The sequence below is a fragment of the Giraffa tippelskirchi genome, chromosome 7 (assembly GCF_054371585.1).
Source record: "Giraffa tippelskirchi isolate mGirTip1 chromosome 7, T2T-mGirTip1v1.2.pri, whole genome shotgun sequence".
NCBI classification, from domain to species: domain Eukaryota; kingdom Metazoa; phylum Chordata; class Mammalia; order Artiodactyla; family Giraffidae; genus Giraffa; species Giraffa tippelskirchi.
In genome coordinates, this window is record NC_137281.1 from 114,526,762 (window position 1) to 114,541,532 (window position 14,771).

The following is a 14,771-nucleotide window of genomic DNA, read 5'->3' on the forward strand; positions in this document are numbered from 1 at the left end:
TGGAGAATAATTGACCTTAGATGTGTGGGTTTGTTTTTGGCCTGTTCTGTCCCGCTGATCCATATGTCTGGTGTTGTACCAATAATACACTGTTTTGAATACTGTAACTTTGTAATATTGTCTGAAGTCTGGGAGAGTTATCCCTCCTTTTTTCCCTTAGGACTGGCAATTCTGGGTCTTTTATAATTCCATAAAAGTTTTTGGATTATTTTTTCTAGTTCTATGAAAAAAATGCCATGGGTATTTTGATAGGTTTTGCGTTAAATCTGTAGACTTTTTTGCGTAGCATGGCCATTTTAATACGTTACTGATCAGAGATGTATTAATATGTGTTTGTAATATTGGTCAGTAATGTGTTAACAGTATTAATTCTTCCAATCCAAGAGCATGGGATATCTTCCCTTTCTTTGAACTCTCTTTAATTTCCTTTATTGTTCACAGCATAAGTCTTTCATATACTTGGTCAGGTTTATTCCTTTTTTTGGTGCTATTTTAAAAGTTTGTTTTTTTTTTTTTACATTTGTTTCTGATACTTCATTGTTAATGTAAAGAAATGCAACCAATTTTTGAATGTTAGGCTTACATCCTACTTTGCTGAGTTCATTTATTAGCTCGAGTAGTTTTATGTGGAGTTCTTAGGATTTTATATATATATACATATATATATATGTGTATATATATATATATATATGTATTACCATGTTGTGTACATACAGTGACAGTTTTACCTCTTCCCTTCCAGTTTGGATACCTTTTATTTCTTGTCTGCTGTAGCTAGACTTCCAGGACTATGCTGAATAGAAGTGGTGACAGTGAGCATCCTTATTTATTTCACATTTTAGCAGGAAAGCTATTTACCTTTTCACCATTGAGTATTTTATTGCCTGTGGATTTGTCATATATGGCTTTTATTATGTTGAGATATGTTCCCTAGGAGCTGGATCCAAAAAGATATTGCTGCTATTTACATCAGTGTGTGTTCTGTTTTCCTCTAGGAGTTTTGTAATGTCTGCCCTTACATTTAGGTCTTTAGTTTATTTTTGTGTATGATGTTAGGGAGTGTTCTAATTTCATTCTTTTACATGTAGCTGTCCAATTTTCCCAGCACCACTTATTGAAGAGACTGTCTTTTTTCCCTTGTACAGTCATTTGGGTACTGCTTCTTCCAGTCCAAGGATATGGTATATCTTTCCTTCTTAAAAGCTCCCTCCCTTCTTTTTCCTTTTGTCCTACCGTTATGTAGAGATTTTCTTGCCCTTTCCAAAGTCTGAGGTCTTCTTCTTTTGGAATTCAGTAGATGTTCGGTGTGAATCGGTCCACTTGTAGATGTATGGTTAATGTTTTTGTGGGAGAAGGTGAGCTCCATGTCCTGCTCCTCCACCATGTTGAACCCCGTTCTCCCTGGAGCCAGACTGTAGCTTTAGCAACTTAAGGTTGCTAGGTATCCATGATTCAGAAAAATTAAAAACAAAAACACACACAAAAAAAACCCATGCATTCAGGAGCTCACAATTAGATGGGAAAGATACATACTTAAATAATTGTAATGTCTTAGGTACTATATAAAGACATAAGGAGCTATACTGGATGCTCTATATTTGCCTGTTCAGATCCATCCCCCCTCTCCACTCTACCCTATATCCTGGGAAGCTGACCAGAAGGTGGACATCGTGGACTCCCTCACCCTTTACCTTCCAGTTGGTTTGGACCTGTTAGGAGGTGGAGGCAGAGAATGAGAGAATGGAGCACAGGGAGACCAAGTCATCTGCTCCCTCTGCTCAGGCTGCAGCTTGGTAGTTGGCTATATTCCTCTAGCAAAGGCTACACTATAGCTCACCCCTTCATCTCTTCTACCAGCTTTCTCTTCCCATCTCTTCAGGCCCAGGCTGGAAACAGGTTCCACTGTTGCTAGCTCCAGAGCAAGTCAGTGTCCACTTTTTATTTCCCTAAAAGCTGCCCTCAAATTTGTACACACTCGTTTCATTTAAGTGTCTTCCATCTTCCCTTCCTGCCAGGACCCTGAGCAGCATAAGAACAAACACATTATGGGCAAACTGAGGGCAGAACAAGTTAGCTTCACTGGGAGGAAGTCAGCCCCGGGAAGGTGACTCCTGAAGGATGCCTAGCCATTCCTCAGGTGAGTGAGCAAGAGGTGGGAATTCAAGGCAGAGGCAGTACAGGCAAAGAAGGGTGAACACAGAGGCCAGAGTGTGAAAAGGAGACACACTTAGCAGGACCGGAGCAAAAGAGTTCAATGTGAAAGTGGCAGAAGACGAGGGTGGGGGGGAGGGGGAAGAAGGGCCCTCTGTGCCCTGCTAAGGGGTTCAGAAGGAGGGCAGGATATGCCCCTATTTTTATTCTAGCAAGATTCCTTGGCACCTCTGAGGGTTGACTGTAAAGGCCTTAGTCTGGAGGCCAGAGGTTAATTAGGAGAGTTTTGCTATTTAGAAAGTGAGAGAGACCATGAGAACTCAAACTGTAAAAATCACACTGGAGGTAAAGTAGCAAGGAAATGTTAAGATGATATTTAGGAGGCAGAAGTAACAATTTTGTGATTAAAATGGAGAACATGTCCCATTTCTTTTTCCTCATAGACATATAACTACCTTTCCCAGCTTCCCTTGCACTTTGGTAGACCACATTACTCTACAGGCAGAAATGATTCCTGTTACCTGCAGGTTTAGCCCATATCCATTTTGCTGCCAAAGAAGATATTTTCCTAAAAGACACTTGGCATATTAGTATTCTTCAAACTCTTCAGTTTCCCCCTTGCTTCCTGGATGGACTCTCCATCTCCCCTGCAGGGGTAAAGGCCTCTCCTCATTCACACACTGCTTCACACAGCTCTGCCATCCTCAGCTGTCCCCTCTTCAAATCAGTCTGATGAATTCCTACCTGTATTTCAAGAATCAAACCTCGTCCCCCGATTCTCCACAGCAGATAGAAACTATCACTCCTTTCTCTGTGTGCCCTCTGTTTCCTTGAGCAGCACTGCTCAGTTTTCTTCTTCCATAAGGTTCACTTTTGCTAAATTTGCCCATCAGTAACACCTCCTATCGGGCTTCCATTGTGGTTCAGTGGTGAAGAATCCACCTGCCAATGCAGGAGAATAATATCTTGCCATTTGCAAAACATGGATGGACCTTGAGGACATTAGGGTAAGTGAAATAAAAGTCAGACAAAGTATCTTATTCATATGTTAAAAAAAAAAAAAAAAACCAAGTTCACAGATACCAGAAAAGATGGATGATTGTCTGAGGAAGGGGATGGGTGAAATGGGTGAATGGAGTCAAAAGGTACAAACTTCTAGTTATAAAAGTCATGAGGATGTAATGTACAGCATGGCAACTATAGGTAATAATACTGTATTGCTTGTTTGAGAGGTGCTAATAAATCATCACAAGAAAAAAGTTTTATAACTATATACAGCTACCCAGATGGCTCAGCAGTAAAGAATCTGCCTGCAGTGCAGGAGATGCAGGTTCAGTCCCTGCATTGGGAAGATCCCCTGGAGAGGAAATGGCAACCCACTCCAGTATCCTTTCTGGGAAATCCCATGCACAGAGGAACCTGGTGGGCTACAGTCCATGGGGTTGCAAAGGGTTGGACACAACTGAGTGAGTGACCAACCAACAATGACAACAAACACCTATTACCGTGCGGTGATTTTCAACTATGGTTGGGCGACAACTTCTTAATAAGGTGTATTAGAAGCCTGGGTGTGGGGGATGTTAATCTTCACATGCCTCTCCCCAAGAGACTCAATGTCTTTTCCACACTCTCCTTCCCTTGAAAATGACTGTCACAGAGGCTTGTGACACTCCTGGAAGCATCTCACTGCACCTGCTGGTCTGCACATCCTCTGCTAGCTATAATTTCATGAAGTGTGAAAACCACATCTTGCTTATCTTCATGACCTCAGCAGCTCACTCAGGCCAGACACAGAACTGTCACTGCACAGATGAATGACCAAGGGAACCAGAGGACGATGGATTTTGAGGAACGAGTGGTAACAGTTTTACCATCACCTGCTACAGAGAGGAATCCACAAGATACAGCAGTTCAGGGGTCCCCAGTGACCTGACCAGGCAGTTTAGTGGAGTGCCAGGGGCATGAGCCAGATGGCAATTTGTGCCAACTCCTGTGAAAATTCCACAGAACAGAAATAGTCTCTGGTGACACTACCCTAAAAGCCCATAAAGTTCAGAAATATTTATAAAGGTGAACCCTCTGGGTTTCAGAAACAGGCTCTCATATCTCAACCTTTCAAAAAGAAGTGAGGTTATTTTTTTAGTCAATCAGTAAGAAACAACAGGATTTCAAGAACACAAATAATTTCAACCACAGAATGAAAATTCAGCCATTTTCTTTAACACATTAAGGCTATTGTTAACCTTTTATTAATCCATAAAGGGGCAGTTCCCTGAGGCAAACAAAAGCAGAGTCAGCAAATGATGCCTTGACAAAAAGCTACTTTGTGTTCTGGTTTCTACAACAGAAATATGAAAATGTAGGCATTTTAAAGTACTTACTATGTGCCGGGAACTTATGACTGCAAGGAATATTTTTCATTAAAATGTACCTATTAAGACATAATTTATGAGTTTACTGGAAACTGAGTTTCACTAAGGGACAAAGGAGAGAAGTCTCTTTTGGTATTTTGTTTTTCACTTTTCTCTTTGAAGGCTAGCTGACCTAAAATGGCTCTCAATGGCCTTAATTAATATATATTGAACTTCTCAAAACTGACTCGTGAGTTTTGCCTTTAATTAGGTGTTTAGAAGCCCCTGGCATCATGGTGAATGCCTTTGAATCCTTCCCTCTCTCCTTGCTTTCCAGAAATCTATGCAACACAAAGATGAGATGAAGGAGAAGAATTTGAGAAGGAGAACCTGGAGGCAGGGATGGGACTGAGTAGATGAGACAACAGAACACTCGTCTCCAAGAGGCTGGGGCAGTGGGAGTAGAGAGTATGGAGCAAGTCATGAAGGAAAAAGCCAGCCCCTCACCAGTGAGTGAGTCCAGGTGCAAAGCTCAAAGGTGAGTGCAGAACACTGAACTTATGGCAACTGGGACTGTGGTGATGGCATCAACAGAAATATGCAAACATGGCCATATACACTGGACACTTTATATCTGAATCATCTTAGCACGTTTCAGTAGGAATTACTATCAAAATCTTCCCCTAGGTAAGGAAACAGATTCAAAGAGGTTAGGCATTAGTCCAAAGTTATAGATATACCCAGAGGCAGATCCAGGACCCAAACCCAGGGCTGATTTCCAAGCCATCGCTCTTAATCACAACTAGAGGATCTGACTTTGATGGAAAAAAATGTGCTCAGCTATGGCTAGAGTGGGTATGAAGATGAAGTGGTGCCCAGCAGGCAGCCAGGAACGAGGACTTGCACGCAAGAGAAGTGTGAGCTACCTAAGCTCTTCAAATCTCAGTTTCCTTACCTAGGGGAAGATTTTGATAGTCAACTGACTTCCAATTAGAGCTGCTCTATTTCTTCTGTGCTCCCTGAGCAGCTCTAATTGTTAAGTCAGTCGTGTTTCACTCTTTGCAACCCCATGGGGCTGTAGCCCGCCAGGCTCCTGTGTCTGTGGAATTTCCCAGGCAAGAATATTGGAGCTGGTTGCAATTTCTACTGCAGAAGATCTTCCCTACCTGGGGATCAAAGCTGGTTTCCTGCTTGGCAGGCAGATTCTTAGTTACCAAATGCTGTTAGCAGTAGCACAGCATGTAAAACTTGCAGGTATAGGGAGAAATGGGTCGTAGGTGCCATACAGCTTTACAGCAGCATGGGCTCTGTGCCCAGTGCCTGGGACACACTGCAACACCTAATAACACAGCTGACCAAAGACCTCATCAATCACTGGGGCTTCCAGAGTTCTACACAGGGTCCAGTGTAAACCACTGACACAAAACCACTGACAATTGACAAATTCAACACATACTGAAGCACTAGCCACTCGATTAAGCTGTCAACCAACCACCCCAATCAAAAAATGGGCAGAAAACCGTAATAGACATTTCTCCAAAGAAGAAGAAATACAGATGGCCAGCAGGCATATGAAAAGATGCTCAACATCACTAATTATTAGAGAAATGCAAACCAAAACTACCATGAGGTACCAACTCACCAGTTAGAATAGCCATCACTAAAAAGTCAACAAATGCTGGAGAGGATGTTGAGAAAGGGAACCCTCCTACCCTGTCCATGCAAATGTAAGTTAGTGCATCCATGATGGAAAGCAGAGATTCCTCAGAAAACTAAGAAGAGAATTACCATATGATCTAGCAATTGCACTCCTGGGCATATATCTAGACAAAACTCTAATCCAAAAAGACATGCACCCCGATGTTCATAGCAGCACTATTCACAATAGCCAAAACATGGAAATAAATGTCCATTGACAGATGAATGGATAAAGATGTGGTACATATTTACAACAGAATATTTACTCAGCCATAAAAAAGAACAAAATAATGCCATTTGCAACAACATGGATGGACCTAGAAATTATCATAGTAAGTGAAGAGAAAAACAAATATCACTCATATATGGAATCTCATTTTTAAAAGATGATACACACTTATTTTGAAGAAGAGAATGGAAATCCACTCCAGTATTCTTGCATGGAGAATTCCATGGACAGAGGATCCCGGCAGGCTATATAGTCCATGAGGTTGCAAAGAGTCAGACACGACTGAGCAACTAACACACAAACTTATTTACAGAACAGAAGCAGACTTATATCCAAAACTTACAGTTACCAGAGGGGAAACACTGGGGAGAAGGATAAACCAGGAGCTTGGGATGAACACATGTCCACTACTGTGTATAAAACAGATAACCAACAAAGACCTACTGTATAGCACAGGGAACTCTATTCAATATCCTGTGATAACCTATATGAGAAAAGAATTTAAAAAGAATGAATACAAGTATAACTGAATCACTTTGTTGTAGACCTGAAAGTTATACAACATTGTAAATCAACTATACTCCAATAAAATGTTAAAAAACATACTTGATACCATGTCGTATATGTAAAATCAAGTTTTGATTTAGATACTAGGAATACTAGCTATTTATTAAGTTCTTAACTTCAGTTACCATGCTAAATTCTTTACATACATGTTTTCATTTAATCCTCATAACAGTCCAATATGATTTGATATTGTCATCTTCATTCCCATTGTAAGGATGAAATCACAGAGGACTGAAGGAGACTGAGTAACTGGCGCAGGGCTGTGCTCAGCTGGCTGGGCAGGAACCCCACAGCCCGAACCTTCCCAGCTGGAGGGTACAGCAGAAGACCCAGAAGGAAGAACAAAACTCACCTGCGTAACAGGCTTAATTCATTACTTCTTATGGATCTAAGATATTTGGGGAGCCTGTTTTTAAAATATTCTTGAAAACACCATGGAATCTTTTATTAGTTAGATGCCAATTTGAAGTCTTAAGTGAGAACCAGGGATTCTTTTAGAACATACATAACACAATTTAGCAATCTCTACTGAGCATTTTAAAACTACAAATGTACCACACCAGGACTCCAGAGGTATGGTTCAAATCCTGGCTCTGCGGCTTCTAGGAAATCCCTGTATCTCTCTGGGCCTCAGTTTTGGTGTCTATAAAACAGGGAGATTAGATCTGGGGGTGGGGGTTCCCGTTTGATTGTGACCACAGAGCTCTTTATTCAAGCAAAATCTTACTTGGAATCTAACATATAAAACACACTAAAAACTGAGTTTCTCAGGTTGGTTTTTCTCCCTGATGGGGGACGGTCCCCACAGGCCAGCTCCTTGCTTACCTCGTCGCCCCCACCCCGAAGCCCCTCCTGGAGCCCAAGCACAGAGCGCACAGTTCCAAAAAGCACAGGTGGGAAACCACGGCCCCGCCTCACCTCTCAAGAGGCCGTGCTCCTCGCCCCCCAGATGTGCACGGCGCCTGTCACATAGTAGGCACTTCATAAATACTTGTGAGAGAAAGAATGAAAGATTACCCTGCCTTTTCGGAAATGGGGATACGTAGTTTTCATTTCCTCTGCTGATTGCCCCAGGTAGTTAAAGTGCTAAGATGGATCCTGGGGGAAACCAAATGTTACATTTATGGAAAAGCTGCTTTTAGATACTGAAGTGGCTTCCAAGTTCAGCGTGGCCATAAGTTAAGGGTCTGTCAGCACTTCCATTATGAACACCACTTTGTGGTTTCATAACTTAGCCATAAAAGTTTGCTTCAGGCTATCCCTCGGCATACAAATTGAAAACCCTGTTTTAGGCCAAAATGTGGGAATTAGAAAACAAACAATTTATTGGTTTCAGACATAGTTTTGTACCTGTCTCAACCAAATAAGATTTATTATGTGGGCAATTAGAGGGGACTAAGCCACTTGGTTCTTGAAAAATAAAAAAAGAGGAAAATAGCCAAACTATTTATATTTTAACAGTTGTCCCTGGGTATGATCAATCATTCTTTTGGGTCCTATTTTTATGAAGTACTTTATCCCCTGCATTGATGAGACCTGGAGTCTATTTATACATTCTTTTTCCTTCTTTTTTAAACATTTTCTGTTAATGGTATCAGAATGAAAAATATTGCCTTGTTTTTACCAAAAAGCAAGCAACATAAATGAGACTTATCTCAAAAAAATAAATAAAAGAGCTTAATCCTGCTTTTGGTAAGTATTTTGAGAATGGCAAGCATCTCATTTTAATGAACAAAAAAAGACAACATCAACAATGAATAAACAGGGATATGAAACATTGTTCTACAGTGTGAGAACTGGTTAGAGCTGAGAAGTCACCTGGTCGACTCGCTGACTTACCAGGTCAGGAAACGGAGGCCCCAGCTAACAAGAGTCCAGCCTGAATATGTCCCGCAGCTCCTAACCCCGAGGACGAGAGCTGGGTCTTCTACAGCCCAGCTTGGCGATCAGCTCATTCCTGTTTCCCACGGATGTAACCATTCAAGGCCAGGAGTCTACATTTTCCTGACCTGTTCATGTCTACCACCACACATACACATATGCCCCTAACCATACAAGAATACACCTTCCTGCACACAGGGTATGACACTTTGTGACTCTGGTTACCCAAATCACAAGCCGTGTACCATCAGTGCCCTCGGTATGCACTTGTTTTCCGTCCTCTTGGAGCCAAGCACAGTTTTGAGCACCTAGAGACACGGGGTGGGTTGCTGGGTCACAGGCGCTAATCTGACGAGGGAGGGACCCAGGTACCGGGCTTGTGAGCAGCTTAACAACACATGGCTCAGTCCTCTAGCTCAGAAATGCAGCTGAACAAACCAGGTTATAGTTCCTGTTTATCTGCTCATGACTAAAGAGATGATGTATTTGTGAATCTGGTGTAGTGCATGACAACACTCTGTTACAGTACTAGGGAGCAGCAGGGTTTAGAGTCTCCCTACTCTGTTACTAAAGCACCTCACAGGGCCCTCTCACACTGTTGAGAATGTCTGCCTGTACATCTGATTTCCCTTGCAGCCTGCACTCTGGGGCAGGAACCCAGTCTAATTCCTCTCCTAATCATCACTGTCTGGCACAGGGGAGGTACTCAACAGATGTGTGCCGAATGAACAAATAAATTAATAGATGAAGGACCAAATGCACACACTTGCTGATGGGGCTCATCTTCTCTCTGCAGTGGCTTCCCCAGGTCTCTCCTGGGCCATGCCTGCCCTAGGCCTCCGCACAGTCTCCCCACTCCACAGCAACCAGCCAGACCCCTCAGCAGCCACCACTTCTCTTTGCAGAAATACTTCTGATAGAAAGAATGCAATTCTGGGAATAACAGCACAGTGAAAGTATTTTCTTAAGTCAAAGGGGAATCTGAGTTGGAACAATAGGAAATTCTTAAATACCTGGGTAGAAGATCACAGCCCACTCCAACCTCTCTGGTTTCCACTTCAGTCTTGGACTGGGTTTCTATTAAATAGTCCAACCTGCTTTGTAGTTCATTATTCTAGAGATGAGGGGGGAAAGGGCTGTTAGTAAAGCAAATGTGTTCCCCCACAAATACATATGATACAATATATATGTATTATCCGGATTTTCCCGTAGACATAGACATCTATCACAGTGTATTTTTAAGTGCCTCTTATACAGTACGAATTGAAGGAATACATTGACTGAATCCTTACAGATAGCTTTATGTGCATGGACATACATATGTATCCAATTTTACCTGAATGGAAACAAACAAAATATCCTACTCTGTACCATTATTTGCTGCTTTTCGCCCACTCAACAATGTGTTGTGACTCTTTCCATGTTTATTAGTTTTCTTTTTATGTCAACAAACTATTTTAATGGGTTCATAGCATTCCATTGTATGGATCTACATTATTTAACTAGTCTCTTACTGATGACCTTTAGATATTTATCACTTTTTTTGTAATTATAAATAAGGTACAGCTCATGTTTTAAAACTCCCTCATTAAACTATAAAATGAGTTTAAGTCTATTAACTTAATTTAGAGGGAAATACCTCTGTAAGTTAATAATTAGTATTTCGTAGGTGTGGAAAATTCAGAATCTCAAACATATAAAGTAGAACAAGCTCCTTGGGATTAAAATTAGCATTCTGAATTTTTTTTTTTTTTTTTTTTCCAGGCCAGAGCCAAACATTACATAGGTTGATGATTAGATGCTCAGGAATTGGAAATTTGCCCCATGGGGGAAATGAAGGACAAAGGAGCAGCAGAGTTGAGGATATTGAAATGAAAACAAATGAAGTGCTGCTGCCTAAAACCCAAAGGACAGAAAGACACACCTTTTAAAAAATTCAGACAGTGGTATCTCTGTGTATAGAGATTTTTTTATTTCTTTTTTAAAGTTCTATGTATTTTCTGTAATGCTAGACTAAATTTTCATGAGGCAATAACCATAACTGTGTTCCTATCTGTATTCCTCAGAACACAGAATGTAGTATATGCAAGATAAATATGTATTGAATAAATGTATAAATGCCTTTGAAAGTGTATTAGTCGCTCAGTCATGTCCAACTTTTTGTGACGCTATGGACTGTAACTTGCAGTTCCTCTGTCCATGGGATTCTTCTCCAGGCAAGAATACTGGAGTGGGTTGCCATGCCTTTCTCCAGGGGATCTTCCTGACCCAGGGATCAAACCCAGATCTCCTGCATTGCAGGCAGGTTCTTTACCAACTGAGCCACCAGGGAATGAGTGTTTTATTTGCATAACCAGAAAAAATTAAGCATTTGTCTTTTCTAAGCTGATGCTGACTGTATTCTAAGACACTCAACAACACATGAAAGTTGAAAAGTTATTTGGAAACAGAAGCTCATTTGTTCTGCAAGAGCTCCTGCTCTGAATGGGTGATACCAAGGTACAAAGCAGCAGTTCTGGTGCAGACTCACGTTCTGCAGGATGTAAAGGTCTAGGAATCCCTTCTGATAAATGGGAAATAGTATAAAGGAAGAGAATGCACTCCAGGTTCCCTAGCTGCTGACAAGCCATGACTGATCTGTCGGCTCAGCATCTGTCACCTGGTGCTCTGGGAGAATGGTGCTGGCTAACTGCCAGGGGTTCACCACCATTTACACACACACACACACACACACACACACACACTGCTTCACCAACAATATCTGAACTCTCCCATTCATACAGAAAGAGAGGCCTGCCCATTAACAATCAACAATCCCAGAGAGGCCTGCCTGTTAACAATCAACAATCCCACTGTTTCATTCTTTCTCAGTGTAGACTGTAATCATGAGGATTCTGTAAAATGCTGAGTACCTATAGTTAGGGGGCACAAAGGCAAGGTTAGCAAATGTACCCCAATTGGTATACAGTGAGTAGTGGACTTGTAGTCCTGAGTCTTTTGTTCTATTTCAAAGAACTCTTGTACAAATCAAGCTTCGCGGGGGGCTCAGATGGTAAAGAATCTGCCTGCAGGGCAGGAGACTCGGGTTCAAACCATGAATCAGCTATTCACTGAAGCACTGATATGAAAATCTTTAACTTTTAAAAATGTAATAGTATTACTTAAAAAAAAAAAAAACAAATAAACCCTGAGCATCTGCTGGGAATCAGGTAGTATGTAAAATCAAGTGAGGGGAGGAAGTTGGCAGCTAAAAAAATAGGGCATAATTTGTAACCTTTGAGGAGTTCAGTCTTTTGGGGGTACAGACATCTAAGCAGAAAATAACAGAACAAACTCCTAAGTCTCATGCCAGAGGGACCCAGAAAATATCATGGGGGCATTTCAGAGGGGATGTCTAACTCAAAATGGAGGACTGAATTGTCTATGAAGATTTTCTGGAGTTATGCAAGGGACAGAGAGTAAGGGAAATAAAAGGAATGAGTAACCCAGAATTATGGAAGAATATTAAGTTGAGAACAGGCACCTGACTATAATATACAGGTACTCAGGAGTTAGTTATGAAGGGCTGTGTATGCCACTACCACGCCTCTACACTCAGGCCCGTAAGACCAAACTCAAATTTTATTTCAAACACTTGGACTCCAAGTGAAAACTGTATTGGGAGGAAATAAAACTATAGGCAAGGGAAGATCAGTCAAGGAGGTCACTGCAATTTTCTAGGTAGAGTGAGAGCCACACTTCTAGTATGTAGGAGTAAGCAGTTAAATAGAGCCTCCTCAAAAATATACAATGGAGAAAAAGACAGTCTCTTCAACAAGTGGTGCTGGGAAAACCGGTCAACCACGTGTAAAAGAATGAAACTAGAAGACTTTCTAACACCATACACAAAAATAAACTCAGAATGAATTAAAGATCTAAATGTAAAACCAGAAGCCATAAAACTCTTAGAAGAAAACATAGGCAGAACACTCTCTGACATAAATTACAGCAAGATCCTCTATGACCCACTTCTCAGAGTAATAGAAATAAAAATGAAAATAAACAAATGGAAGCTAATTAAATTTAAAAGCTTTTGCACAACGAAGGAAACTACAAGCAAGGTGAAAAGATAGCCTTCAGAATGGGGGAAAATAATAGCAAAGGAAGCAACTGACAATTAATCTCCAAAATATACAAGCAGCACATGCAGCTCAATACCAGAAAAACAACCCAATCAAAAAGTGGGCAAAAGAACTAAACAGACATTTCTCCAAAGACATATAGATGGCTAATAAACACATGAAAAGAAGCTCAACATTACTCATTATTAGAGAAATGCAAATCAAAACCACAATGAGAAATCATCTCACGCTGGTCAGAATGGCTGTCATCAAAAAGTCTACAAACAATAAATGCTGGAGAAGGTGTGGAGAAAAGGGAACCCTCTTACACTGTTGATGGGAGTATAAACTGGTACAGCCACTATGGAGAACAGTGTGGAGATTCCTTAAAAAAACTGGGAATAGAACTGCCATATGACCCAGCAATCCCACTGCTGGGCATATACCCCAAGGAAACTGGAATTGAAAGAGACTCATATACCCCAATGCTCATTGCAGCGCTATTTACAATAGCTAGGACATGGAAGCAACCTAGATGTCCATCAGCAGTTGAATGGATAAGGAAGTTGTGGTACATATACACAATTGAATATTACTCAGCTATACAAAGGAATGCATTTGAGTCAGTTCTAATGAAGTGGATGAACCTGGAGCCTATTATACAGAGTGAAGTAAGTCAGAAAGAGAAACACAAATACTGTATATTAACACATATAAATAGAATTTAGAAAGACGGTAATGACTATCCTACATGCAGGGCAGCAAAAGAGACACAGACGTAAAGAACAGACTTTTGGACTCTGTGGGAGAAAACGAGGGTGGGATGATTTGAGAGAATAGCATTGAAATATGTATATTACCACATGTAAAACAGATGACCAGTGCAAGTTTGATGCATGAGGCAGGGCACCCAAAGCCAGTGCTCTGGGACAACCCAGAGGGATGGGATGGGGAGGGAGGGGGTTCAGGATGGGGAGACACATGTATACCTGTGGCCAATTCATGTTGATGTATGACAGAAACCATCTCAATATTGTAAAGTAATTATCATCCAATTTAAATAAATAATTTAATTAAAAAAAGAGAGACTCCTGCAAAGAATAGCTATCAACCTTGGAGAGAAGACAAACAACAGCTGAGGTCTTCAGAGACTGAAGGACAGCTAAGTTTTAGACAGGAGGTAAAACTTGGAGCAGATGACAAGCATTGGCTGGGTTCTCTGTGATTCTTTTGTTTCTGTTTGCAGCTTTACCCAAGAGCAGAATAGTCACAGTGGAGGCAACACACAGTAAAAATTTGGTAGAAAGGTCATCTGTCTGGTAGGAAAAAAAAATCAGTAGGAGTCTACAGGATAGAAGGGTTACCAAGACTGAGAGGGAAGCCAAAATGGAAGGGTCAGAAAAGACTGAAATTCTATATTCTGTGTATAAACTCAGTTCCAGTCTCCAGCAGACCTCTGAACCATGTACATGTGGAGCAAAGTGAAAGAAGTATGAAGCCAAGGCTTAAAGAACTGAACTGAGATCTAACCCATCACCCACCATAGCAAGGCAGGATGCAGTTGAGTCTAACCAGATTCTTTACCTTCTAAAGCAATTACAAGTCTGTTTTCCTGCATATCACTGATGAAGGAGGCATAAAAGAACAGAAATAGAAAATATAAATAGAAAACAAATGGTAAATTTTGAACAGAAAAATACAATGCCTGAAATTAGATCAATCACTAGACTGCCCTAAGAAAAGAATGGATATGCCAAAGGAAGGAGTCAGGAAACTTGAAGACACATTAATAGA

At 41.0% G+C, this 14,771-nt stretch overlaps 1 protein-coding gene and 1 long non-coding RNA gene across 7 annotated transcripts in view; one reads left to right on the forward strand and one right to left on the reverse strand.

The window, feature by feature from the left end:
* The window catches only part of LOC145513511 (uncharacterized), a 35,691-nt gene extending 27,933 nt beyond the window's left edge, over nucleotides 1–7,758 (forward strand). For both annotated transcript variants that reach the window (XR_014059454.1, XR_014059455.1), the window contains exons 4-5: nucleotides 4,840–5,040; nucleotides 7,211–7,758. This is a non-coding gene — a long non-coding RNA (uncharacterized LOC145513511). The remainder of the gene's footprint in view (nucleotides 1–4,839; nucleotides 5,041–7,210) is intronic.
* MYZAP (myocardial zonula adherens protein) overlaps nucleotides 1–14,771 on the reverse strand; it is a 124,115-nt gene that overhangs the window by 9,011 nt on the left and 100,333 nt on the right. For 3 of the 5 annotated variants that reach the window (XM_081510089.1, XM_081510088.1, XM_081510085.1), the window contains one exon: nucleotides 9,891–9,991. In XM_081510089.1, coding sequence (XP_081366215.1) covers nucleotides 9,891–9,991 — 101 coding nt within the window. Of the gene's footprint in view, nucleotides 1–2,895; nucleotides 3,094–6,873; nucleotides 6,914–9,890; nucleotides 9,992–14,771 lie in introns of those variants that run through there. The other 2 variants (XM_081510086.1, XM_081510087.1) reach the window with 2 other exon arrangements.